General features: G+C 51.0%; 2 protein-coding genes across 5 annotated transcripts in view; one reads left to right on the forward strand and one right to left on the reverse strand.

Annotated features, from left to right (window-relative positions):
* CACNA2D4 (calcium voltage-gated channel auxiliary subunit alpha2delta 4) overlaps positions 1-6,218 on the forward strand; it is a 124,276-nt gene extending 118,058 nt beyond the window's left edge. The window contains exons 37-40 of the mRNA XM_058420138.1: positions 1,985-2,102; positions 4,746-4,863; positions 5,076-5,153; positions 5,549-6,218. Coding sequence (XP_058276121.1) covers positions 1,985-2,102; positions 4,746-4,863; positions 5,076-5,153; positions 5,549-5,635 — 401 coding nt within the window. The 3' untranslated portion in view covers positions 5,636-6,218. The remainder of the gene's footprint in view (positions 1-1,984; positions 2,103-4,745; positions 4,864-5,075; positions 5,154-5,548) is intronic.
* A 5,357-nt stretch (positions 6,219-11,575) lies between these two features.
* The window catches only part of ADIPOR2 (adiponectin receptor 2), a 44,331-nt gene continuing 28,091 nt past the window's right edge, over positions 11,576-27,815 (reverse strand). For all 4 annotated transcript variants that reach the window (XM_040061031.2, XM_040061034.2, XM_040061030.2 and 1 more), the window contains exons 3-8: positions 20,833-20,952; positions 18,831-19,002; positions 18,224-18,410; positions 17,100-17,287; positions 15,720-15,913; positions 11,576-14,271 (exon numbers count right to left, since the gene is read on the reverse strand). In XM_040061031.2, the coding sequence (XP_039916965.1) occupies positions 14,140-14,271; positions 15,720-15,913; positions 17,100-17,287; positions 18,224-18,410; positions 18,831-19,002; positions 20,833-20,952 (993 nt within the window). In that variant the 3' untranslated portion in view covers positions 11,576-14,139. The remainder of the gene's footprint in view (positions 14,272-15,719; positions 15,914-17,099; positions 17,288-18,223; positions 18,411-18,830; positions 19,003-20,832; positions 20,953-27,815) is intronic.

Genomic DNA, 27,815 nt, shown 5'->3' on the forward strand with positions numbered 1-27,815 from the left:
TGCTTTCCAAGCCCCCAGTACAGTGATGTGAGGCTGGAAGAAATGCTGCTCTGTTTCTCACACTCCTTTAGTCTTAGTTCGGGGACTTTCCTGGCCAGAACACACTTAGCAGCCCTGCAGCTGCTCGGGGCCAGAAGGTGTTTGCAGCTTCTCTCCTCACATTCCCCATCAGAAGTGTGTGAAATTCACCTCACAAACAGGGTGGTTTTCTGCTCATCCCAGATCTCCTCAGGGCTCTCACTCCCTGTGACGGGTCCCAGCCCGAGGCGTTCTCCAGAGGCTTTCCCTGCCTCTGCAGTGGGGTTTGCACACAGGGACAGCCAACGGTGGCAGAGCGCAGCCAGACAGCCCCTGGCTGGTGGCAGAGGAGCTGCCGGCCCCTGGAACGACAAGTTGGGCTGATTAATTCCATGTGAAGCCAGGGTGAATACAGAACGAGGCATTGTGCTGCAGTCAGGCTGGCCGTGCTTTTGGATCCGTGCAAAACGAACCTCACCGTGTCACCAAAAGGTGGGTCCCACAGCAGGGAGGATTTAAACAGGGGACTGCCTCCTGAGTGCAGGTTTTTTTGAGGCTTCTGAACAAAAGCACAGTTTCCAGGGACTCTGCACTGCAGGGAGGGGTTTGAGTGCCCACCATATTCACCTGGGCAAGGCATTAGAGGCAAAACCGGGCTGCGCTTCCTGGCTCTTAATGGATGCCTTGTGTCACTGGATTGCCACGGTGGGGAGAAAAATCAGAGAAAATCATGCAGTTTTTCTCTCCCCCTCGTGTCATCCACCTTGTTTAGATGGCGAGCTCTGCAGGGAGGTGCCTGCTGCTCTCTGCCTGCTCTGGCAGTGCCAGGGGAGAGGAGCCCGTGGCTCTCAGCAGTGCCATGCAATTCCCCCATCCAATCACGGATGCACTCTTGATGCCTGCTCTCCGTACATTCGCTGATTAAAACCCTGGTTGCTGCATTTTTTCCATAAATCCTCAGCGCTCCTGAGCTCCCAGGTGGGGAGGGCCCTGTTCCCTGCCGGTGTCCCCAGGAGCGCTGCAGATCGAGCCTTCTGTGCTCTCTCCCAAAAATGTGGAAACCATTTCTCGTGCTTGCTGCTGGCTGAGCCACAGCCACCTCTGCCCTAGCAGCAAAGCTTCACATCTCCAGCAGCAGCAGCAGCAGCGGTCCCCCGTGTCCTGCAGAGGCAGGAGCTGGCTTTGCTGCCTCCAACTGCAGGAAATAATTGCCAGGAGGGCCCAAGGCGGTAGTTTCAGGCAAGACAGATTTTGCTGAACTCCTAGAAAGAGTGCTCTTGCTTCTTGAGGGAGGTTTAGTGAAGTGGTTCGGCTCCCCCTCATGCCCGGATCAGTTTGGGAGCCCCATGAGTGGGAGTGATGAGTGATGGAGCAGCCGGTGCTGTTCATTAGCTGGGTCTCTGCCGGTCCTCCGAGCTGTCGTCTCTTTCCCTGTGGTCTCAGGCCAGGTCTGTTCGCTGGTGGTGGTTTCTCCTCAACACCGCACGCATTGAGCCCCTCCACTTTCCTGCTGTGGGCTCCTCCGGAGCGTCAGTGTGCTCCGTGGGGATGAGGAGATGCTGAGAGCCCCACGGCAGGCACGCAGCATTCCTCAGGGGCACAGCCCCGGCACGGAGGAACAGCCCAGGCAGGGATTTCGGTGTTTAAGGACCGCCTGAAGCGGGGCCGGCCTAGGCAGGGGTGTTTCTGGTTCCGGAGCTCCTCCGAACGCAGGGCGCTGTGCCCGAATGTCCCTGCCCGCCTGGCCGGGGCTGGCTGCGGGCGGGCGGAGGCGATCTGGGAACCGTTCCTCACCGTGCCTGGCTTTCCCACACCACCTAGTGGGAGCGGGCATCCCCGCCCGGCTGCCCCCCGCAGCATCCCGTGCCCCCTTCCCCCGCCGGGCACCGCCGCTCCTGCCGGGCGCGTCCCCGGGCTCGGGATGTTCCGAGCGCTCCTGAGCCGCGCTCCGCTCCGCTCCCCGCAGCTCACCGGCACAAGAAGCACGACACGCTGCAGCCCTGCGACACCGAGTACCCCGTGTTCGTGTACGAGCCGGCCATCAAGGAGACCAACGGGCTCATCGACTGCGGCGGCTGCCAAAAGTAAGAGAGCTGCGCCTTGCCCCGCCGCCGGGGCTGGCCCCAGCGTGGGAAGGGTCTCCTGCCCCTGCCCCGGGGCCACCGCCGCGCATTTACCCTGCCAGCTCTGCAGCTGCCCCCAAGGAGGGCCAAAACGGGGTCAGGCCAAAAGCACACCGCCCGGGGAAATCAGAAATCCCGCTACATGCTCACTGAGCCAGGGAAATCAGAAATCCCGCTACGTGCTCATTGAGCCAGGGAAATCAGAAATCCCACTATGTGCTCATTGAGCCAGGGAAATCAGAAATCCCGCTACGTGCTCACTGAGCCAGGGAAATCAGAAATCACGCTACATGCTCACTGAGCCAGGGAAATCAGAAATCACGCTACATGCTCATTGAGCTGGGGAAATCAGAAATCCCGCTACGTGCTCATTGAGCCGGGGAAATCAGAAATCCCGCTACATACTCATTTAGCTTCTTTAAAATGTGATGGGGAGCAACCACGCTGCATTCAGATGTTTCGAGAGAGAACCATTTGGGCATGGCACATATTTCAGTGTCTTCAGAGAGAACCCTTCAGGTATGGCACAAATTCCTGTGTTCTCAGAGAGAACCCTTCTGGTATGGCACAAATTTCATTGTCTTCAGAGAGAACCCTTCAGGTATGGCACAAATTCCTGTGTTTTGAGAGAGAACCCTTCAGGTATGGCACAAATTTCAGTGTCTTCAGAGAGAACCCTTCAGGTATGGCACAAATTCCAGTGTTTTCAGAGAGAACCCTTCAGGCACAGCCACCATGACATCCACAGCTCTGGCCACAGAGCCGTGCTGGACAGAGAGAGGGGAAGAGGCCAGGGTGCTGATTCCTAAAAAAAAGATAATAACAAAAAAAAAAAAATTAAAAAAAATCATCTGTTAATAGGCAGAGGTAGCTGGAGAACAAAAACAACAGCATTTATATATATATAATCTTTCCATTCCGGAGATTTCAGAAAGGAATTTTTTCTGTTCTTTCAGGTTTCTGGCAAAAGTTTTCTTCTTAGAAAGTTTTCCCTTTTTGCAATGCTCTTGGCTTTTTTGTTTTGTTTTGTTTAATTTCCCCCTTTTCTGTATTTCTACAGAAACAACAACAACAACAACAAAAAAAAAAACCACCACCAAGGGTCCACTCTTTTTTTCCCATTTTCATTGTAAGTGAATGAAAAGTCAAAAGTAACAGGAAAGTGAAAAGAGGCTGTTTTCAGTGGTTGCACGGTGCCATCAGCACTCACATGTGGAAAGGTGACAAAAAGATGAATTTCCACTGACCCAGCTTTTCCTAACGTGAGGAGGCCAAACAGATCTGACTGGAATTGCTCCTTAAAAAAACCCCGAACAATCCTACCTAGTCTTCAGCATTGGACCAGCTGCAGGAAAGACTTAAAGGTTACAAAAACAGCCTCCACTAGTCAGCACGGCTCTAGGAAAACCAGAGCCGTGCCAAACATTGTTCCAGGAGAGATCGCAGGTTTGGTGACGACGAGGTGTTGTATCAAGCTCTGGGCAGACCCAGAGGAACGGAGTGACCTCTTTGGGTCACGGATCTCTGCCGCGGGCAAAGCCTGGCACTGCCCCTTCCCTGCTGGAGGCAGCACCTCGCCGGTGCTGGAGCTGCTGTGTCCTGCCTGGCTCCTTTAGTTACAGCCTCTAGCTCCCCGGTGCATCTTGTGCATCTTTTATCCAGATATTTGGGAGAGGCTCATCCCACCTGGCCTGCAGCCATTCCTGATCACATCCCACACCGTGATCCTCCTGCTGGCCCAGCCTGGGTGCTCCAAAAACGTTGGCTTGTGGATTGATGGATGCACGGGGCACCTCTGTCCTGGTGGCTGAACCCGTGCAGTCGTTAGTCAGGGAGCGCTAATGAAACCATCAGCCGCTGCGTGTGGCGTTTGGCACCTTTAAAAGGGGACACAGAAACGCCCCGAGGCTGGAAGGCAGCAGGGCCGGGTGGTGACTAACCAGGGGCACCGGGCACTCCTCCAGCACAGCCAGCTTGGCCGGTGCGGTGGGCACATCCCCACGGGCCTGGAATTCTGTTCCAGAAGCCCTGCCACCAGCGCAGGCACGCCGAGCCTGGTGTGCCCAGGCTGCCCTGTGCCCCGTGGCTCCAGGACAAGCTGGTTCCCTGCCAAGCATCGCCTGCTCAGTCCCATCACACCAGTGTAGCCCCCACTGGTGTGTTACTGGGTTCCTCTATCTCTCTCTCCAGGAATGTGAAATTTGGCACACGTGCTCCTCCCGGCACGGCGGGGTGCAGACACCTTGCCCTGTCCGAACACACACATAAACAGACATTGAACAGGCACTGACACTCCTCTGGGAGAGGCCAGGCTTCGCTCAGGTGTCCCCTGCTGGGCTGTGCTGCCCCGTCTGGGGAGGGCTCGTGGGGGTTTGCCTGCTTGGGTGGGTGCTTGGGTTGACTTTTTTCGTGCCCAGCGTGAAGTTGTGGATTTGAGCCAAAAAGGGGTGCCAGTGGCACTTCTCCCCGTGTACCCCTGCTCACGGCCTCCTCTGCTTTCTGCTGGCACCCTGAGCTCTGTTTCCTTTCCATCTCTTTGCTGTGATTCAGCTGCTGCTCCGGGCTGCACAGTTGTGCTCTTCCTCACCCGCTCCTCCCTTGCAGGATGTTTGTGGCTCAGCAGATCGTCAGCAGCAACCTCCTGCTCCTGGTCACGGACGCCGTCTGCGACTGCAGCGTCTTCCCACCCGTCCCAATGGATGTCAAAGAGGTCAAATATATCCTTCCAGGCACGGCGGGGACGCGGGGCTCCGTGTCCGCCGGGGTGCAAAATGCGCTTCTGCTGCCACGGCCGCGGGGGTGGAGCGCACGGCCCGGCCGGGGGAGAGGTGACCCGCCCGGGGCAGTTACACCCGGCCCAGCCTGCACGGGGGTCCCCTGGGTGCGGGGGGGTCCCTGGCCGCCGTGCCGGTCCTTAACAGCCCCGCACACAACGCCTCGGTGAAGTGCGAGAGGATGCGCTCGCAGAAGCTGCGCCGGCGGCCGGACTCGTGCCACGCCTTCCACCCTGAGGTACCCCGGGACAGGGACAGGGACAGGGACAGGGGGGGACAGCACGGGCTAGACCCCGAAATGCACCCGTGTCTCCTCTAGCACCCGTGCGTGGGGTGCCCGTGCAGCCGGACACGGTGAATCCCCGAGGGGGCTCCGGGCAGGAGGATTTCGCATCGGTACCGCCTGGGAAGGGCTTGAGCTCGGCAGCCAGAGGCTGAGGAGCGGGCACACGCTCACACACACCCTGCGAGGAGCCCAGCGCCCTCCCGGCCCACGGGGGCTGCTGCGGCCAGCAGGGATCAAAGTGGATCCCCCGGCTCCCGGTGTGATCTTCTGGGCACTGCCCCCTCTCCCAGAGGTGGCGGGCGGGCGCGGCAGCGGGCAGGCTGACCCCTTGTCTCCCCGTGTCGCAGGAGAACGCCCAGGACTGCGGTGGCGCTGCTGGCATCTCCGTGTGCCCGACGCTGCTGCTGCTGCCGCTGGTGCTGCTGCTGCGGTGACGCTGCCGGGACCCGGCGGGACAGAGCCAGGGGAGGAGGTGGGGACCCTTCTGGGACACCCTCTGCGGCCTCCCGAGCTGTGCTTCCCCTCCCGGGAGGGCTGCGGCAAAAGGAGATGCGAGAAGCGGCGGGGGCGGCTCCTGCCTCCTCCCGGACCTCGCTCCCGGCCGGGGAGAACGGAGAGCGGAGAGGGTTCCGCGTCAGCCTGCCTCGCACCGAGCCCCTGCCTCCAGAGCCGGCTTTGGGACAGCAGCAGGGGCACGGACAGCGCCCCTGGCCCTCCGGAGGGAGCCCAGGGTGGGACACGGCGCCGAAGCTGACCCGCACCAAGCTCAGCTGCAGCTGGGCAGGGGGAGGCAGCGCGCTGCTCCGCCGAGACCCCTCCCAACGGGAGCAGCATCCTGTCTGCGTGTGGAGTTACCTCTGGGAAGGGCTTCGGTGTGAGACCTGCCTGCTCTCCTCAGCGCAGGGGCAGCTAAAGAGCAGGCGCTTTCCCCTCGGAGCAGCGCTGCCCTGCTCCTTGCAGCTGCCCCTGGCCGTTCCCTGCCCCGAGCCTGGCATTCCCAGCTCCCGGGCACGGAGCTTTACGGACAGCGGGTGGGGAGCGCCCATTCTGCTTTTGCTTTTGTTTTTTAAAATATGAACTGTTCCGTTCCATCTCATTAAAAACAAATACACGGCATATTCTACACGGACGCCGTAGCTTCAGCGTGGCTGGTGGTCACCGCAGCCCCGCACCGAGCCCAGGAACCCGCGGGGACGGGGTGTGGCTGGAGGAGCTGCCAGCACGGCTGCGGTGGCCCCAGGGCGGGACAGCAGCAGGGCAGAACCCTTCCCCGGTCACTTTGGGAGCCTCCTGCAGCCCCAGGACCCCTGTGTGGCTCGGTGACCAAGGTGTCACCTCCTTCAGGACGAGCAGCACTGCCCACACTGCCATGGGGCCACCACGTCACCCGGTGCCACGGCAGAGAGCAGCTGGACGGGAAAGGGCCTCATCCTGCCTCCCAAAGTCCCTCCAGCTCTGGCCCTGCCCTGCGGGCACCCACAGGTGTGTGCCAGGGATGCTGTCCCCCTTGCCACCCGTGTCATCTGACGCCAAGGGGACAGGATCGGTGCCAGCCAGGTCCTGGCAGGGACCTTCCAGGGCCCCTGAGCTGCCGCTGTGGGGTTTTGCCTGGCTGGTGTCACAGCAAGGAGGAGAGGAGAGGAGAGGGAGAGGGAGAGGGAGAGGGAGAGGGAGAGGGAGAGGGAGAGGGAGAGGGAGAGGGAGAGGGAGAGGAGCCCCGCAGCACTGGAAGTCAAACTGGAGGTGGAGAAGGTTCCAGGCTCCAGAGGCAGTGACCTTATCCGAGCCAGCAGCAGCCAAGGAGGACGGAGGCAGCACGGAGGGACGAGGGGCGGCTGTCGAGGCCGAGGAGCAGTGAGCTGCTCACAGATGGAGGAGCTCAGGGCAGCCCAGGCTGGCCCAGCTCCCCCTGCCCCCCCGGGGCACGGCTCTCAAGGATGACCTCCCTGTCAGAAAGGATCAGCAGCCCCCTGTCCACTCAGCTCGAACAGGACACAGAAATGCACACTGCTGTGCTGTGGGTGAGCCATGCCTGGCCTCAGGCGCACTGATCCGAATAAACACGGTCCTGCAGAGATACCTGCACTGAGACAGTGAAGGAGAGAGTTACACCTGGCTTAGCTGAGTTATACCTGGCTTAGCTGAGTTATACCTGGCTTAGTTGGCTCTCTGGTGTTGTCCACAGGTGCTACTGGGGGAACGGGACAGGGGTGAGCACTGGATTATTTCTTAAACTGAGAAATACGAGCAAAGGCTTGTCTGACTCAGAACCCAAGCACACATCAGGAACAGCTTCCTTGCTTGGGGTTTTTGGTTTTGGGGTTTTTTGGGGGGTTTTTTGCAGCAAAGCAGACCATAAGCAAACCTCCACAGTCCTGGGCTCCAACACGGGGTGAAGCAAATCCCATTCCATGCTCTGACAGAGATAGTGACTCATGGCCCTTCAGCAGAGAAAAATCCCCAGGAGGAGCAGCTGCCTTAGCTCCCAACTTCTCCTGCCATGCGCTGGGCACAGCGGATGAAAATAGGTCAGCAAAAGCAAACAGCGAGCTGGGGCTGGAGGATCCGAGCAGCAGCTGTGAGAGGAGCCATCCCTCACCTCCAGCTGCCGTCCTGCTGCCGTCCTGGCCCCAGGAGTCCCAGCCCTGCCTCCTGCCGGGCCCTGCGAGCGCACGAACCGGGGGCAGCGGCGTTTCTTCTGTCGGGGGAAGGCGCAGTGGGGAAAATTCCCCAGCGGTGCTCTGCCGGCAGCGCTGTCCATCAGAGCCACCCCTCGCTGCCGGGGCATCACCGGCCCCAAATCCGCAGCCCGTGTCCTCGCAGGCAGCGGGGCAGGGAGCTGGGAAGGGGCCGGGATTCTCTCTGACGCTCCTTGGAGGTTTCCGAGACAGCCCGGGGCAGGCTGAGGTGAGGCTGGCTGTGCCCCAGGAGCTGTGGTGGCCAGGGACAGCACCTTGCACAGCCACAGGCCTCCCCTGGCCCCGGCCGCGCCTCAAGGGTGGCCGTGGGCACCACCTCACTCCACAGACCCGGGGAAATCAGCCCTGGGCTTACAGCAGCTCTTTGCAGCTGGGACCGGGCTCAAAGGGAGCCTGGCCTGAGCTGGTTTAGGCTTAGCAGGAGACGGGCACGTGCCAGGCTGGGCACGGCAGTGGCCACAGGCCCCAGGGGTGTCAGGGGTGTGTGGGGTGTGTGTGTGGGGTGTGTGTGTGGGGTGTCAGGGGTGTGTGGGGTGTGTGTGTGGGGTGTGTGTGGGGTGTGTCAGGGGTGTGTGGGGGGTGTCAGGGGGTGTGTGGGGTGTGTGTGTGGGGTGTCAGAGGTGTGTGTGGGGTGTCAGGGGTGTGTGGGGTGTGTGGCCCATCTCCACCCAAAGGACCAGTCCCACAGCTCTGTTTTCATGCACACCTCCGGCTCCTCAGTGTTTTCCAGGCTGCTTTTCCTGCTGGGGAAGCCCATGGCAGCGTCAGCACAGGAACCCTGGGCTCTCGCAAGCCTCTGCTTGCAGGGCAGGGGGCTGAGGGCAGCCTGATGCAGCAGATACCGAGGTGCTAAGCGAATTCCCCCAAGCAAGCAGAGGAGGAGCGTGGAACGCCCGTGTGCCAAACGCTCCATCAGCAGCTGGGCCCTCGCTGAGGGGAGCCGCGGCTCCTGTCCCCCCGGGAGCTCCCCCAAACTCGGCACAGGCCGTGCCCCCGGTGCCCTCGCTGCTGTCCCTCGGCCAGTGACACCTCTGTCGCTGTCACCTCAGCCGGGATGGCCCCACCGGGACCCACCGAGCACAGGGGGTTTCGCCAGCCCCTCCTGCCTGGCTTGCTGCTGCTGCCTCCAGTTTGGGGAGCCCCGGCACCCCGGCTTTCCCCAGGCAGGGCCCTGCCGGCAGCAGAGGAGGGCTGGGCACCGAGCCCTGTCCCCAGAGCGGTTCGGCTCTCCAGGGCCAGGCAGGGGCCGTGTCCTTCCTTCCCTCGTGTCACACAGGGATGGGCACGGCTGCTCCTCGGCTCCCCTCGGTGGGAGGCTGTGGGGACGGTGGCGGGGGCTGCAGGCCAGGGTGACCCCAAGGGCTGCAGGAAAGGACAGGGGAGCCCCGCACCGGGGACATCGGGAGAGCCCCCGGCCGCTCCTGCTCTCTGTCTGGGCCAGCAGGGACTTTGCTCAGCCCCCGGCAGCAAAACCTGCTGACACCTCCTGCTGCCCGGCCCTGGGGGACAGAGCATCGCTCTCCGAGCTGGCAGGAGGCTCCCTGGCAAAGGCAGCAGGACGGGGAGCTGGGCCAGAGCCAGGGCAGAGCCCCGGGCCAGGAGCCCAGGCCTGGAGCCGGCAGGGAGGTGGTGGCAGCGGCTGCTCCCTCCCGGGAGGGCTGGCTGCCCGTGCCGGCAGCAGATGCCACCCCACAGCCCCGTCTGCCAGCGCCAGCCTGGCCACAGCCACGGGGAAAACTCGGGGCTGGGGGAGCTCGGTCCAGCCAAAACACAGGCACGGGTCGGGCAGGTTGGAGGTGAGAGCAAAGCCAGCCCCTGGAACTGGCTAGGGTGGCATTTGTCTCTCTAAGGGACACAGCACTGCTCTGGGAACCCAGCCAGGCCAGGGATTGTCCCATCTCGTCTACAGCTAGACCAGTTCAGGTTTTATGCTGTAAGGAGACTCCGTGCTCAGTGGTGCCACTCCAGAGATGAAGCTGATACTAAACGAGATCATGGCGAATCTCCCAAGTGTGCAAGCATCTCCCAGCTCAGGAACACCACTGCTCCTGTCGTTTAAACGTGAACTTCAGTGGAGAAAGGCAAAGGTGAAGCTTCTGGAAACGCCAGAAAATTTCATCACTCTGTGAGGGTGGTGAGACACTGGCACAGGTTGCCCAGAGAAGCTGTGCCCTGTCTGTGGAGGTGTTCAAGGCCAGTTGGTCTGGCTGGAAAGGTGCCCAAAGGTCCATGGCAAAGGGTTGGAACGATGTGATCTCTAAGGTCCTTCCAAAACAAACCATTCTGCGGCTCTATGAGTTCCAGCTGTCAAACCAGCTCCGTGCCCTCACCCCGGAGCTCTGGGCTCCCCTCCCGCTGTCCCAGCCCCAGGAACCAACCTTCAGCGGTGAACAAGGGACCGCTTTCACTGCAAGGCTCTCACTGCACCTGCCCAGGTCATGCTGGGCACCCCTCCTTCGCTGCTCCTTGTTCCAACAGCTGGAGATGACCAGCTGTGACGTTCTCCAGGAATTCATGCAGTCTCCTAGGAATTACCACATACACTCTCCAAGTCACTGATCTTTTTAAGCAACTTCATTCAAACCACACTAACGCTCTGCACTCCTGGAAATGAGCCTGGAGGATTTCAGCTTGGGCACTGCAGGCAGAGGCAGCAGCACCGTGCAGCAGGAGGGTTTGGTTTTAACAAGTTGCTCCACACAGGAGGCAAGGGTAAAAAAAAAGAAAAAAAACAAGAGAAAGGGAGAAAGAATTCAATTGTGCACGGAAGCCTTTAATAGCTTCAACTAAACCAGTCAGCCCTTCCGTCCTAATGATGTATTTCATTTATTAGCTCGTTAGAAAGTCAGGCAACGGCCTCAGACACTCACCTTGATTGCAGCACTTCAATCCATGCTCAGGGTACTTTGCAATGAATGAAGCAAGTGATCCTCAGGAGAGGGCAGAGCTACATCAGCTGCACACAGAGGAGGTGGGAGATAAAAGTTGTCTGGGCGGGATAAAATAGTAAGTATCACTCTGCTTTCTGGAAACAGAATAAACCCAATTCATATTCAAATGTGGCAGTTACTTTCAGTGTAATTTATGTGAAATCTGATACCGACATTCTCCATGTTCCTTGAATTTGCTCTCCATTAAAATAACAGCGATAACAATAACAACAACAGTAACAATAATCCATCCCGAGACAGCCATCAAGCTGTGCAGGTCATTAACAGGAGCTGTCTCTCTTCCAAGTCAGTGCAGAACACTTGAGTGAAGGAGCTGACAAAAAGCTCAGCTCAGCTGTGGACACCCAGCCCGGCGTGAGGCAGCACAAGAGCAGGATTAGGTGTTATCTTTGCAGGCAGTTCCAGACGTTAGCTGACAGCCAAGGAACAGCAGAAGGCCCCACTGGGAACAAGCTGCTCTGGCCACCAGCAGCCCCTCTCCCTGCCGAGTCAAACCCCTCTCATCAGGAGGAGGAGATCAATCCTCTACCTGCAAACAGGGTTGGAGGCATTTCCTCTACACCAGCAATTTAAGTCCAAGCCTCCTGAACTTCTTTTTGCCTAAAATTTTGCCCACAATCACCCAAGTCTCCAGCAATGAGCCTCTCTTCCCCCCAGCTCTTGTGCTTTGCACCCTTGTCCCCTCTTGCCCACGGAGTGCAGAAAGACCCGGACCAGACAATAATCAATTTGGTTCTTTTATTAGCAGAAGTTAAGAATACAGCAAGTAATAAGATCCCATCTTATATGGAACCATCACCAGAGTCCCCCAGCCATCAAAACCCCAGAATGTGCTTCATTGCTTCCAACAGTAAGCAATTGTTAAAAAGAAATATACTGAACAAGGCCACTATTTAATGGGGAAGGAAAGAAGCTGTAGGTCCTAACTATTCTATGGCAATAACCTGCACACAGAGCAAGCAAGCCTCTGACTGCTGAGAGTAAGGCATTCAGGTGCCAACCTGGGAAGAGTTCTCAGCAAAAGCTACAGAAAAGTGCACAGCTAGGTTGTTTTTATTGGAACACACAAACTTCTCGAACAGAGAGACCGACTGGGTTAAGAATAGCAGGTGGAGTACTGTGGTTTTGTAATAGTTCTGTGCTGTGTAGGACCAGGTTACAATCACCCTTGGAGGAGTGAACGTGGGATGACCCAGGATGGAGGCTGCAGCTTCTGCTGGTACTGTTCAGAGGTATCCCAAAGCACCTTCCAGCCAGCTCTGCTTCTGATATGTACCACTCTCGGCTCAGACACCAGCACGCTTCCTCCGGGCACTCTCCCAGCCTCGTCTGGGGTGCCAGAGCTACCAGCCCTCCCAGCCAGGGTAAAACTGCCCTTTCCTTCATTTAAACACCTCAGACCTGGGATGAACTCCTTGCAGCCCTACAGGCGCCCAGTGCTGGGATGCTGCTGAGAACAAACCCCTCTAACCCTGCAGGCTGCTGCTCCTTGTGCAGCTGACCCTGCCCTCAGAGGCTTCACCCCACCCCAGGGGCGAAGCCTTAACTCAGCTTTAGGAGGGCGTTCTGCTTCCACCCAACTCCTTGAGACAAAGCAACTCCCCAAAACACGCTGTGACATCCAGGGTAGGGGAAGATCTTGGCAATCCATCTCTTCCTCTTGAAGAATGCAAACTGAAACTTGAGGGAATCTAAATAAAAAAAACCAAAACCCAGCAACAAAAAAAACCACCCCACACAACAACCAACCACCCCTTACCTTCCTTGCCTGTGAAATACTGCAGGGTATCAGCTGTTTAACTCATCTGTGAGAGAGGTAATTGCTCTGAGTTTCCAGCTAAAGCCTCCAAGCAATACCTGTGCCATAACAAACAAAATGTTCACGTTTCACCTTACAACTCCAAAGGCTCTCCTTCAGTCTGGCTTCTGACTGGGCTCCAAAGCTCAAGCTACATCAATTACACAGAAGAAGGCTATTTACCTCCCCTTATATAGGAGGTGTGTCTGCTCCACAGCAATCCAGCTGAACTCTCAGGTTTAGGCTTAAGAAATACCAGCAGTCCCATTGCTAAAGCACAGATGGAAAGCAGACCTAAGGACAAAAAAGTAATAATAAAAAAAGGAACTGCACTGGGCTGGTTAGGGATCTATTCCTCCTAAAAAGAAAAAGCTGCAAACTGCCTTGGCATATGGAGCCCGACACCCAGGATGGTGACGTGCCTGAGGTCTGCAGTGCCTGTTAACTCCAAATCCTGGAGCACACAGCTCCCTCTTTCCAGTCCACCTTAACCCCACCCCTGTTTCCCCTCACATGCTCAACGATCTCCTGCCAAGTCTCTCGCCCTCATCCCTCGGAGCAAAGGAAGCAGGTTTGCAAATGGCAGCCTCTGGCTGCAGGCAGGCACTGATGGAGCTGCACTTCTGCCACTTCACGTGGTTATCCCACCGTGCTCCTTCCCAGGGTGAGACCCAGTCCGACCAAGGAGGATCCGCTCCCGCAGAGGCCGGGGCTGCAGCTGCGCCCAGAGCGGGGCAGGGAGCAGACTGAGCCTCTCAGTCACTGCAGCACAGCCGTTTGCTCACGCTGTGACCCGGATGGCAGCAGGATTAATCCTCCTGAACGTGTCCTGAACCTACTCCAGGTGCTGGCCAGGACCCCACGCTGCCCAGGGAAGATCTACAGGGCCAGCGTGCTTCACTCCTGGGAATTCTACCTGGTCCTCCTGCAATCGTTTATTTTGTGCAAAATTGAAACAGTGTGTGGTACTTGCATGTTGCATTCTTTACAAAAACCCTTTTCCCCCCACCCGTTGTTTAAAACATTTATATAAATTTTATTTAAACAGAAAGTTAGAAATCTTATTTACAATTTGTTTTTCTCCCAAAACAGCATCTAAAATCAACGCCCAAACCCTCCAAGAGGATATAAATTTAACCTTGACTTTTTTTTTTTTCTTTTTTTAAAAAAAAGGAAACCGCTAAGCTATCCCTCCCCAAATTCTACAAATAAATATGGCATTGAACAGAAGCCGATTTGGAAAGGGTCCTCTGTAGCTCAATCTGTAGATCCCAAGAATAAATTATGTTTTCAGAATTTCCTGGTCTTCAAATTGATTTATTCCATTGCTTGAGGTATAGAATTTATCTTGGTTCGTCAGAATCCCCGTGAAGCTCCACGCCTCATCAGCTGAAACTTGGATTCTTCTTAGGTATTCCTTTTGCTAAGCCTGGATGCTCACCCGCGCCGGCGGCTCTCTCCTGGTTCCGATCTGGGGCCGGAGGCTGCTCCTACTGCATGCCCTCCTCCTCCGTGCAGCCCCCTCCCACCATGAAGCGGAACTCCTGCAGGTTGGAGACCCCGTGGAAGTGCACGAAGGCGCCGGCCACCACGAACACGTGGAAGAGCTGGTGGGAGTGGAACTGCGGGAAGGAAAGAGCTGGCTTCAGCCCCGGCGCCGTCCTGCCCCCAGACCCCAGGGTCAGCGGAATGCAGTACCACGGAGCAGGGCCTCACCAGCTGCTGTTAAAGCCCACCCCTCTACTGTCTTCAGCAAAACAATCGAATTCTGGCACACACACATCCCCCCCTTTCCCTTCAGAGTCATCTGCATCAGCCGGTCAACCAAAAAATGTGCTACAGAACCGCTGTAACTCATCTCTGCAAAGGGACAAGGAGAATTTCAGAGCCTCAGGCAAAAGGCTTAAAATGCTGCCATGCCCAGGACACTTGAAATTACTTCTTCCACAAGACACACACTGGTGGTTCATGGACAAAAAGGGTCCTCTCATACCTGTAACAGGCACAAAACTCTGCTCTGCTCACAGGCATAAGTTTTACCAAGCGGATTCTGCATGCTGGCATTTTATTTCTCTACCACAGAGAAACAGAACAGAAAAAACGTGGTGTTATATTAAAACCTAGAAACAACTGATGTTCTGAATGAATGAATGCGCAGGATGTCACTGATTGGAGCAGAGCAGAATGAAAACTGTGAGGGAGCTATGTGACGAAGCATGCCCCTGTCTGAGGGAAGCCATACCAGTATGCATAATGCTCCTGAAATATTCCTACAAATGTGTATTTGCAGGCTTCATGGGAAGCTTGGAAAAGACTTGGTGGTACACCGGTGCTTTTGGAGCTCAGCTCGTTAGAGTAACAAACCAACCAAGCAAATTGGTGCTGTGCACAAGCTGCTCAAACAACCCAGGTCTCATTCTCACTTCTAGTCTTCTTTAGGAGCTTTAAACTATCCTAAGTGCAAGTACAGTGGCCTTCCAAAGGTCCACTTCCCCTCACCTCTACTCTTGCTCCACCCAGCTCCTTTCCTTACATCCTCCTCAGGTATTTCTCCTCCAGTTTTCATGATTCTCTCCCTCATACCAAGTTTCCCCCACCCAGCCACTTGCTCACCCCACTATCCCTTCTCCTGGGCCAGAGTTCCCCCCAAAGCATCCCTGCCCAGCATTTCCACTGGCTGTACAAGGTGAGGAGCCAGACATGAACACACTGAACATCAATGAAATAACCACGTACTGCTCTGCAGGGTAAAGATGTGTCTGAGCAGGATCCTCAACACACACACACACAAATGTTTGCAGCTCCTTGCCCATCTGTTAAAGCTAACCAGAGATGTACTGAGGTGAACCTGCACCCCAGCAGGTACCTCAGACCAGCCAGGCTGGGACAGCTTGGGAAGAGAGGCGCCAGCTAAGCCAGGCTCAGAGAGCCCAGAGCCGTGTGGCCCCTGAAGACCCTGTGGTGCAGCAGCGTGACACTCGCAACAAGAAAACATTGACACAACATCCTTCAGCTCGAGGGGAAGCAGCTTTCAAGCTGGTCTCCTCATCCAGTCCCTCGGTAGACTCACCCAGATGTCACACTTGCCAGGGAAGAATCTCTCCGGGATGCGGGCAGCATATAGTGCAGCACCAGTGATGTACAGGCATGCCATGAGTGCCAGCCAGCCTATCTGCCCCATTGTGGCTGCTTTCAGGAGCCCCTCAGAGATGACAAAGTGCAGGGTGGGAATTACCCCACTAAGACCCAGACCTAGAAATACTCCTGGGAGGTAAAGAAAATGCGGGAGAGTCAGGTTTGAAGGCAGCGGCGGCAAAGGGAGACAACGAAAACACAAAAGCTACGCAAGGAAAACGCAGTATTTGCCAAAGCAGCAGAGAGGCGACGGCCCTTGAAGCTGCAGGACCCCAGAAGAGATTTATTGGAAAGGAAGCTAAAGAACGCACCAACTCCCTTCATGTACCAGAAGCTACCCAGCTCTGTGTGCCAGCAGATAGCTGAACAGCTCATTTGCTGGTGGTGCCTGCCAGCCGCAGCGAGGCCAGTTCCTGCTGCCGGCCTGTAGAGGGAACTGAGACCACACAGACCGAGCCTCACTCACCACAACCGCTCCAGAGCGAGGCAAGGAGACACAACAAAGAGATTGGTTACCATATTCTGCATTTCCTACTCCTAGGAAACAGAAAAGCAGCAGCTGTGCTCATCTGATCTGCCATATAAGAGAACACTGCTTATTTGTTTAGATTTTGGCAGCAAGGACAGAAAACTTGTAAAAACAGTGGGCATGGGGGGGAATATTCATGTCCTGTACAAGGGTTTTAGGTTTGGAAAGCTGAACGCTCTGAAGCTACTCAAATCTGTCCAGGAAATCTAGATTTACTGTAGACAGCATTTGCAGGTTAAGAAACAAGAAATACCACTATTCAACCCAGCTATGTGCACATTCCATAGCTGCCCCCTAAAGCTCTCTTTCTTCCTACCTCAAAATGTGAAACCCAGTCTGGTTTTGTTCTTTTGATGACGTGAAGAGAAAAATAGTCTTTACCTTAACTCTGTATTTCATCCAGGCAAATCATTCAGATTAATACAATCATTCAATGATTTGCTAATGTTATTGAAAAAAGCACAAGCACTTCAAGTTCACATCCACACACCAAGCAGTCAGTTTTTGAGAGAGCAAAGTCCCTAGATGCAGCTAGAAATCCTTTGCAGCACCTTTCCTACTGCATGTGCTACTGAACATTTCAGGAATGCACTTCCAGGACTTGCACCAGCCCTTATCTGTGCATCCAGCTGGGTACAGCAAATGCTGAAAGAAAACCCACCAAGCTCCCAATTCAAGAATATTGGGTCTATAAAATTAAGCTCTCTAAATCTTCCCAAGGTGGTTTTTCCAAGTGGCAAGCAGGAAAGGCAGTTAAGAAGCAGAGCAGTTAATTTCAGGTCTTACCTGCCCTTACACCCCGGTATTCAGGGGTGGCAAACATGTCCCATTGTGAGACAATTATGGCTGCAATGCCCAGGACACAAATCACAATCAAGTAGATGAAGCAAGGCTGAGGGTTGCAATAGAAGGAGTAGTACAGCCATGGTACAAAGCTGCCCATTATGAGGAGTGCAATGCCAGAATAATCCAGCCTGGAAGAAAACAAAGAAATCAGTGTCATAAGAAGTGTGAACCTTTGGAAATCCTCACACCCACACACTCTTCTTTAGTAGAGCAACTGTCTACTGCTCACTGCAACTAAATTACTCTCACTACTGCAGCTAAGGTTCTGATGGTAACTCTTCCACCTACAGGAATGGATTCCCTTGACAGACAATTTTTGACAGTCATCAGCAATACCTTCAGCAGCCTTTAGACCAAAGCTTTCTGAGGAAAACTCACATTTTAGTTTCAAATGAGGAAAAAGGCAGTGCAAGAGCCCTCTAAAACCAGGGCACACAATATGTGTACACCCGTGTAAAAAAGGAAGTCTTTAGCCACTGCTTTTTACCACACCCTGACAAAATACTCCTGCAAAAGCTGATGGAGTTGATTTTTCAGTTGGGGATTTTAACTGCTGGGCTACTTTAGAGGTGGTCTTGCAGATTACAGAATCTGAAATTGAGCAGTCTTAGGAAATATCAGATATTCAGCAGGCAGCCAAAAAAAGAACGTGCAGTAAAACCGAAAGACCAAGACATCTTGATACACACTGTGGAGCTGTCTTACATAAGTTTAACGTTCAAAGTGAGTCAGAACAGCTGAAATGACAAGAAGTAACGGTTGCACTAGAAATTCAAAGTCCTGCAACTAAGCTCAAGGCGTATTACTTCCAGCAGCAAGATGCAAGCACATGCCTGCCAAACAGCAGAAAATGATGGAGTTTTAAGACTCAAATGACAGCACAAAAACTCATGCTGAAACAAACTATAATTAGAAGAAGCTGCATTAAATCTCTGCTCAACTCTGTTCCAAAGTACACGCAGTCATGAAACGAACAACTCCCACACTGGGGCTCCAGGCACAAATCCCAGCCCTGTTTTCCCACCTGTTTCCTATTTGGCCTGCCCTGTCCTCCAGGCACTTACTTGGAGAAGAGCCGGGAAACACCTTCTGAGTGGCAATAAACGGTGTGGAAGAGCCATGAGAAGGAGAGGCAGAGTATGGCTCCCAAGAAGAACAACCCAACGACCACTTTCTCCTGCACAGGTGCTACGAAGGACATGTTTGGCCGGAACATGTAGAAGATTCCCAGACAAAGGAAGAACACACATCCTGGAAAACAGCGAGGCAGAGAGGTGTCAAGTTCATGCATACTGAAAGCTTTTCTTTCTACAAGCATCACCACTTCCCTTCAAGGCTCTCACGAGTTAAAATCACCCAGAGAAGCTGCAACTCCAGCGAGTTCCTGTGGCAAGAAATGCCATCCCAATTAACGCCTCCACACTTGGGAAAAGAAGGATCTAACAGCAATTAACAATTAGGAAATGTTTCATGCATTTGTTTGCATAGTATGCCATAATTAAGCAAGTCCCATCCGATTCTGGTGGGATAAAATGAGGAGAGGGATAGCAAGCTGCCAATTTAACAGGTTACCAGCGGAATGATAACGCTGACAGCCCCAGAGCCCTTTCTTTGAGAGCAACGAAACCACGGGATGAGATTTAGGATTAGATTAAAGCAAGCCGAGAGTACCCAGGAGATGTGTCCAGATGTTGCCAGTCTCTGTGTGTATCCTGAAGATGCTCTTGAAACAAGCCCGGAAGGAAGGCATGGGCGGTCTGTGTCCATGCAGCAGGTAGTCATTGTCCTTCAGCCAGTCAGGCAGAACGTCGTGGGGGATGACCCTCCATCGGCCCTCCCACACCTGGGGGTTAAAAGAGTTCACTGAAACGCAGGGAATGGAGCTCCAGCAGTGCATCTGAACAGGCAGAACACCCACGTTAGTTAGTAAAAGTGCCGGAGTTAACCTCTGAGTACAGTAAAGAGTGTTGATGGAACATCTCTGGGGAAAGGGTTTTACACCTGAAATACCACGCTAAAGTCACTGTTCCCAGTTCAAAACTGTACTGTTATGAACTGCACCATCAGAGGAAGAAATACTGCAGCATTCCATTGAACAGGAAGGCTATTGGGTGTTTTTACTGCTGATGAAAACATTTAATTCACTTCCACATTCTGTTATTTTACAGGGCACCTTCTCCATTTAATTGAAGAAGCCTACACCTAGTTCCCTCCAGTAAATAAATAAGCTGGTTCCTCCACCACAAGCCAACCTGACTGACTATTTGCTAGCATATAGAGGCAGGCTAGCAAAAGAAGCTACTCATTAGCACTAATAGGGGCCAGAATATGTGAAAGGGTGAGAACCCAGCAAGAAGAGTCCAACCCCTTATTCAGGTTGAGCAAAAAATGCTCCCAAGCTCACAAAACAGTGACAGAGCAGTACAGGCAACAGACTCATGACTCTCAATTCCATGTGATTTCTTCTTAAAAGGGAGAGAGGGGCTTTGTGCACAGAGCTACTCCTGCAGCTGGCTCCAGAGGAAATAAGTGTGCACAGATGTTCCAGCACTGCTCCAGGAACACAAGACACATGGAGGCTTCAGTGTGGCAGCACCCCAGGGGCAGGGGGAGCAGGGAACTGCTTTATGTACCGGGGATCCTCCTGCAGGGCTCCTTGGGCTGGACGGCTGGCTAGAGTTACAGGAGCAAGGCTGAAGGTTCCTGAAACACTAAGTTCAAAAAGCTACATTCTTATTTCAGTTTCAACAACAAGAGCACAGCGTTTTTGAATCAATTCTCCACACTCGTGCATGGAAGCAAAACAAAGCCATTCGGAATAACCAGCCCAGCTAAAGACTGGGCTCTTATATACATTAAACAAGAAAAGAACTGGTTTAGTTCACAAACAAAAACCGTCAGTTGAGGTAGAAATAGAAGGAGGGAATTCATTTTACACAATCCACCCTACAAACAACTTTAAAAGAGGCAAAGATGCATAGTAAAAAAAAAAAAAAAAAAAAAAAAAGGCAAAAGACCCATACACAAAAGACCACCAAGTAACCAGGTTCCCTCTGTAAAAGTATCAGAAATAGTTCATAAAACCAGCAGGAACCAGTGTATAAAGGGGGAGCATTCCTTTCAGTGAGAAAGGAGGGCCAGAGACTGACACAGCCCAGTGGCTCTAAAAAGTAGCAAAAAACCTGAGCCAAAGTCAACAATTACAAAATCTACAATGGATTTACTTACGTAAGGTTTCAATACAGCATTGTTTTCAAGCTGGGGACAAAGCTTATTCTACAATAGATGTAAATGGTGCTGGAAAAGCAAAACATTTGCAGATCTGAAGAAATCTGGCCAAATGACCTCGTAAGTCAAAGCACCCCGAACCAGAATGCTTTTGTTGTGCTTTGCACTCACAGGTGTTTCTCCAGGGACACACCTGAGCTGCAGGATCAGCTCTGGAGTCTCAGCTGTAAATCCCTATTGTCCCACGCTCTACAGTTTAATCCTGCGTGACAGACAGATGCTGAGCAAGTGCAGTAATGCTGCTCAGAACACGAGATGCCCATCTGGGGACAGTGAGAACCTCCTCTCCCTCACATTAGCAGGGCAGCTGCTCCAAGTACAGCCTGCTGCCCACTGGAGCTTCCTAAAATAGGAAATGACTTCAGCAGTTTCTAGGTGCCCTTACCTTACACACAAATTCTTCCATTCTCTCCATGGCATGGTGGGCTTGCAGAAGAGGTGACATACCCATAAAACCTTCATCTTCTTGAGGTGGCTCATCATTGTGTTTATTGTCCTCAGAACACTGGAGGGAAAAAAAAACCAGAGAAAATGCTTTGTAGAAAGATGAACAGAGGAAGGTGATGTTGTTTTCATACAAAACTATGATTTGAGGTCTTGGCAAATAAAGAAGTCGCTCCTTGTACGGCACTGAGAAAGGAATTCAGAAGAACAAGCTAAAAAATGATTACATTCTCAGGTATCTGAGAACAACTTACATGTCTAATCCATTCTGCATATGTTTCCAGCAGGTTTGGAAGCCAGCAGTGCTCCTCTAAGTCATGCTTCATTAAATCCCAGATATGGAGTCTGAGGCTTGCAGCCTCCCCACCTCTAGGGAAGGATTACTCCCTATTTTATGTTTCAATGTCACTGTGCCGGTGTTAATGCCTCTCTAATGTATCTGGCACTGCAGGGTAATAAAAGGTAAGCCAAGGAGAGGAATCCTTTCACTTTGTTAGAAACGCTTCACCTCAATTTGCAGTCCAAATCTGAAAATCTATTCTGTTGAACTGACACTTCTATTCAGCTTGGAATTTACTCATTTGTTTGATTTTTCAAGGTATTTCAGAAACTATAATGAAACTTCTGCCAGTTAGACAAAGGCAAGTTATCAAAGAAAAGCGGTACCAGGGATCAGAGTTTTAAGCAAAGTTCAAATAAAGAGAAAAATCCATTTCCTCAGGGTCTACCAAGAGAATTATGAAAAGGAAAACTAAAATAATCCACTGAGCTGGGACATCAGCCTGGTACACATAATTAATAACTTTACAGGAACAGTTTGGTAGTTTTCTGCTCTATCCTGACTTATCACACCATCTGCATATTTTGATACACTCTAGCTTCCCGTGGAGGAGAAAAGCAGGAGGTCGTGGAAGTTCTACATTCCTCTTTGCTTCCTGCAATGCTCATTGCCCATCAGAGACTCCAATCAACACTTCAGCTTCCAAGGTAAACAAACTGGAGGAAGCTAGGAAGGAGAGAAGGAGCTTTTTGCACCCTTCAGACTCAGTGCAGAGAGCTGCCATGCACCCAGGGCCACACCAAGAAAGCTCCACAGTCAGCACACTGGAGACTGGCCTCCTCCAGATTTCCCAGAACACTTTCCCCCGCCTACTCCCATACCACGGTTATCAACATTAAAATCAAGATGATGTATCAATAATGCCATCCAAAGTGACTGAGAATACAGTATATATAACCTCGCTTACTTTATCTACAAATTATTATCACTAACGTTCAGATTAATGCCCTGAACTTTCAAGCCAGGGATGGGAGCTGACCGTGCATTTGTCCCACGTTACAGCTCTCTCCTCGGTGTCAATCCTTGTTAACTATTTCTGTCAAGTAAACTCAGTAAGCTCCTTCAAATTTTCCTTTTTGAATAAATAAAAGGAGACTTCCTCCAGCCTACAGTGAGCTATCCAGAGCCTTCAATATTCTGGGCGGTTTTGACAGAGTAATGTCATGTTCATACCTGTTCTGTACCCAAGTCTTGCAGTAGTCACTGAAGCTTCATCTTTCAGAGAGGTCCCATCCCAGTTCTTGACCCGATTTTGCTTACCCAGAATGCAATTTCTGGTATGGAATACACAGTACACATCCTTCAAGCTTTATGTATGACCTCACATTTGGCCATATAGGAAAACTTGACTGCCTAAACAATTATTTGTATTTAACCCTATGTCCCTTGTACTGTCTACTCACCCTCATTTATCATTCCAGTGAATAACTCCTCTGAACAGTATCTTGTATTTTACAGCAGTGATTGATATACTGACCAGCTCTAAGCACATCCTCCAGCAGAAAAAGACAGCATTAAATACACTCACTCTGCCCAGGCTATCCCATTAGTCCTATTCAGAAAGGCACCAGGCAACAGCAAGATGCAAATAGGTTTAATATCCTTCTAAAACAGGCACAGTTCCTGTTAGGCACAGGAATAAAAAGCAAATTTGGTTTCATTCTGACTCAACAACATTAACTGACATTGTTTCCCCACACTGTCAATTCTGCTGCCTTTTTCTACTAATGGAGCTCTGTCAGATTCTCGGTTTTCAATATCATAAATAATTAACTCAAGGTCATTGAAACATAGAATGGGTTTGGGTTTGCAGGCAGCTTTAAAGATCAGCTAGTCTAAGTGCCCTGCCACGGAGGTCTGGAGGAGATGCTCATGATGGTGTGCACAATTTAGAAACCAAAGAAACCTCTGGTTTCCAAGAGCATGCCTTATGGGAAAGCAAGGCTGGCATTTAAGTTCCAGTGCATTTGACAGAAGAAGCACTGCTAAGCCTTTAGCTACTCTAGAATTCCCTCCCCCAGCAGCACACAATAACCAGCTCAAATGGGGTGACCGAGTTAGTAACCCTCAATTTACACAACTGGCAGGACTGGAGGAAAAAAGGTCCCTTATGGAATCAAAGCCTGTATTCATTGCAGTCTGCACAGTGACTCAATGCCAAAAAATGTTCATTTCCCCCTCTGCACATACTCCCATTTCTAGAATGATGGGAAGGCTTAAACTTGAACAGACTGTAAAGCTTGAAGAGCACAGCTATTTCTGAGCTAGTCCAAAATCTTTGCGTTTTGGCCATGTGCCTACAAACAAATCATTACTGAGCTTCTTTTGGTGATAAAAGGAATTCATATCATATACACAGTCCAGATTGCTGCCAAAAAATGGAATTGATTTTACTATCTCCTTCCTGCCCTTAAACTGCAAAATTAGCATTCAAGGGAAGAAAACTAAAGCTCAGCTTCTTAGTCCTTTTCTTGCTAAGGAGGCAAAAGAAGGCCTGTTCTGGAACACCCATCCTCCCTTGACATCTCACTGGGAAGAACAGTAAACTGTGCTTGTTGAAAGCCAGAAATCTACAGGGGAGGGCACCACCAACACCAGATTTCACTTGGAAATCTGAAGGGGTCTACTGACCTTCAGTTCTTAAGGCAATGACTGAAAGGAAAGAACACCACTCCCCTGCTCAGAAGGCATCTTGTAGCATTTCCACTGTGACTAGCTCCTTCGTATCTCAGGACTCACACACTTTCTCCTCTGCGGCTGACTGTATCAGAAATTCAAGAGTAATTCTGGACCACAACAACATAAGCATATTCTTTTAGGATGCATTTTCAACTATTTCTAAGTTCTGCCCACAGAATCACATTTTGAAATGAGAAACATATTGGGTAAATAATATCACTTTCCCAAAACTGTGCAAGAATTGAGAGCCTAGAAGAAAACTCTGATACTCCCACTTTTTAATGAGCTATGGTATATCCTGAATTAAGTGCTTCAAGAGTAACTTTTGCCTTTGTAGACAATAGGCCAAAGGGATTTTCACTCGGCTGATGTTTCACATGTTTTACATCATCTAATTTACTCAACTTCTTTTAAAGCATCTCAGATTTGACTAAATCATTCTGTGAAGTCTTCAGAGCGTTTTAGAGTATCTTTAAATAAACCCCCTGGTTTGCAACAGGCAAACTTGTTACAATCAGCAGCTGTCACTCTTCTGAACACATGCAGCAATGCCTACAATCAGTCTTTCACTTTATCCAAAAATCTCAGCTTCTGGATACTTACACTCTAAATGGTCTGGACACTTAACTCCATGAAAGCGCCAAGCAGTTGTTCCAGTTTTAATCCTGCTCCCTTTGCAAATTCACAAAGTGTTAAAGCTACCAAAAACCAGTACCTATGAGATGGAAAGTATCCAACAGATGTATAAACACAATCTGGGCTGAGTAACGGTACCAGAGAATAAAATAAATCTGAAGGACAAGTGAAAATATCCAGAGGAACCAGCTTTACTGGTTTATCCATATTCATTTCATTTCGGTAAGTGTTACAGCTTCTTTTGTGATAACAGTGGCAGACAAGAATGTAAAGGAAAAGGTAGAAATCAGACTTAATTATATCACTTCGTATAGAGAACCAGGCAACACATGTCCAGGGACAGATCATCACCTAAACAAGAATTCCAGAGCATATTTTGGTAGGGATCAAAAAGGTTTAATACCAAACCCAAGAACTAGAGCACCAGAGCAAACAAAGAGCAAGAAACCCAAGAGCTCAACTGAACAGTGCTATCATTAAGTAAATTTAACAGTAAAATTTCACTTTTATAGCAACAGCACAAAAGGTTTTAAAAAAAAAAAAAAGTTTACATTTAGTACAAGAATTCCTCCTCTGAATGCAATCCAAAAATGTCAGATCACATAGCCAAAGATCCTGTTACAGAGAAAAGCACAGTAAAACGTGCTCTAGTAAGTGTAACATACTTCTCTTGTCTACTGCAACAGCTTATCCTCACACAGACTAACAGTTTCTATACTATCACTCTCAAATCTGTTAGCAGACACACTTACTATGGAAAAGCCTGTCAGAAGTCGGGTCATAACTGCAGAAAAAGAGTCCAGAAACATTTTTCCCACTTATGTCCAGTGGACTTCAAGAGTATTTTCTTGTGGTCTTTAGTTTTTTGATGTCAGTTTAAAGATTTTCTAGAAAGTTTCAAAACCTGAAACTTTCTAGAAAATCTTTAAACTGCTCCTTGCACACGTGACAAACAAGTTGTGGTTCATCACTTCAGAAAGTGTCATCAATGTTGTCATTTGAGTGTGCAAACTACAAGATAAATGAAATCTGAATGGAGCCACCTTTTACTCTAGAAAGTGCTCATCTTCTCACTCAGGGCCACCTGACCAACACTCATCCTGTCTCCCAGCAGAGACCAGCATCTCCCCCAGGTCCTGTGCTGGGCTCCATGCTCCAGGATCCGGAATATTCCTTTGGCCAGTCTGGATCAGCTGCCCTGGCCACGCTCCCTCCCAGCCTTTCCTCACTGCCAGAGCACGGGACAATGAAGAGTCCTTGACTCAGGGTAAGCACTGCTGAGCAACAATTAAAGCATCAGGGTGTTATCAATGCTATCCTCACCCTAAATCCAAACCACAGAACTGGGCCAGCTAGTAGGAAGAAAATTAGCTATCCCAGTCGAAACCAGGACAACTAACAACTGCAATAAAACTCTCCCAAGCCCCAGAAAGGGCACAAGTCTTCTGTATTGGAGTTTCTTTCCAGACAGTCATTGCTCAGTTACCCAGGAGCCTAACTGACCATGCACATACCTATGCAGCATTAAGCTCTGGGGTTAATGAACTGCCATGTCTCAAAGTTCAACTGTCTGTGATGTCGATTCACCACCAAGATGTCACCAGTGCCCTAAATCTACCAGCAACAGGAATTTTCAAAGCATGATGCAGTCTGAATCTGTTCTAATATTCTTGCTTCTTTTAGCTGCTGACAGACACTCCCCCACTGTCTTCTTCATCAGTGCCCTGACAAAACTCTGTGCCTTGGTAGGGACACAGGCAAAATAGCTCAGAAAAACCAAATGTCTGGATTAACACTGAGTCATGGCATGTTATATGACACGGTATTGATACACTGTTTTCTTCTTAAAACTCAAGTTACAAAACATATGTTGCTGCATTTACAATACCACTGTTATCCCCTACATTAAACTGAAGTCACAAAGTCTAGACATGACTCTGAGTTTTTGCTCTTGTTTATCTTGATCTCATCAGATGAATGATTAATAGTGCTTAACACGACATTCAAGTCATTTTATGCTCCTTGGGGCAGCGTGCCAGATTCAGTAATTTGAGAGCTTGCAGCATAATGGCCAAGATACGTTCAAGGCTATAATATAAAAATGTTATTTTTCTTATCGCAGTTCTGTAACATCCCTTTCAGCTGGCCAGATTGCTTTTTTCCAGCAGCAACTCCTCTGTGCCCATTCTGTCAACTGACCTTTTATCAACCAGCCTTTTGTAAGGGGGAAGCAGCAGTAAGTGCTGCCGTGCCACTTCTCCTAAAAGCCTGTTGCAGTTTTCAGAATTTCATCAACTCGTATTCTTTGGGTTATAAGAAATTAACTGGAAATGAACAGCATCATAAAACTTTCCCTAACTTCCCCTAACTTCTGCACATACCGAGTTCTTCTAAAAGAACAGCTTTGTCCTTTAGAATTCACATTCTCCCTGACAAGCTTGTAAACACAGCCACACCACCATTTGGAAAGGCTGACTACATCCACCCTCTGAGCAGGGTGGTGCAAAGCTGCCTTTGCTGTCACTGGACCAAAAAAATTCTTTCATTAGCACAGTGCCAAAACCCCTTTAGGCCTGTTGGTCAAAATGTCAAGTACTTGGAGGTTCCTGGAGTTTAGTGTTTTCCTTTTGTAGGTCACCTTCTTATAAAAGATACAGTCCATTTAATACAGCACTCGAAAACAGCTTTACACAACTGGTCATGGGTGACTGCTTGCTGGCACTCATTAAAAACAAGCACTAACATTCAAAACTCATTTAGCAAATAGTCCTAGGACAAAGTCACATTTTGGTTTCAGCAGCCATGCTAGAACAGTCTCATTAGAACTAGCTCCCTTCTTAAATATCCTCAGATGAAAAGGGTCTGTTGAATCTCTGAGCAGCAGCAACTGATTTTCTATCAATGCCCAGTATCTGACAATGGCCCAAAGCCTCAATGCCCACATGTGCTCAGCAGTAGTTTGGGGGAGAGCCTGTAGAAATTGTTTCTGCTGCAGAAAAGTATCGTGTGCCTATTCCTGCTCCTCTGCTATTGTTAATCCTGACAGCAGAAAAACAAAACAAGCATGCTGGGCTTATGGAAAAAGAAATGCTCTGTTACAAAAATAAACAAAGAGAGATTGAAAGTGTACTGCTGAACTTAATAGCAGAGTCAATCAATCTGAAACAGCTGGAGGAAGATGTAAGTTAACCCACCAGTACAACACTATTTTTTTCTCTTATATCACTGTAAAAGGTCAACACACGTCCCCACTGCTGCCCAAATCAGGC

This window comes from Hirundo rustica, chromosome 4 (assembly GCF_015227805.2).
Source record: "Hirundo rustica isolate bHirRus1 chromosome 4, bHirRus1.pri.v3, whole genome shotgun sequence".
Lineage (NCBI taxonomy): Eukaryota > Metazoa > Chordata > Aves > Passeriformes > Hirundinidae > Hirundo > Hirundo rustica.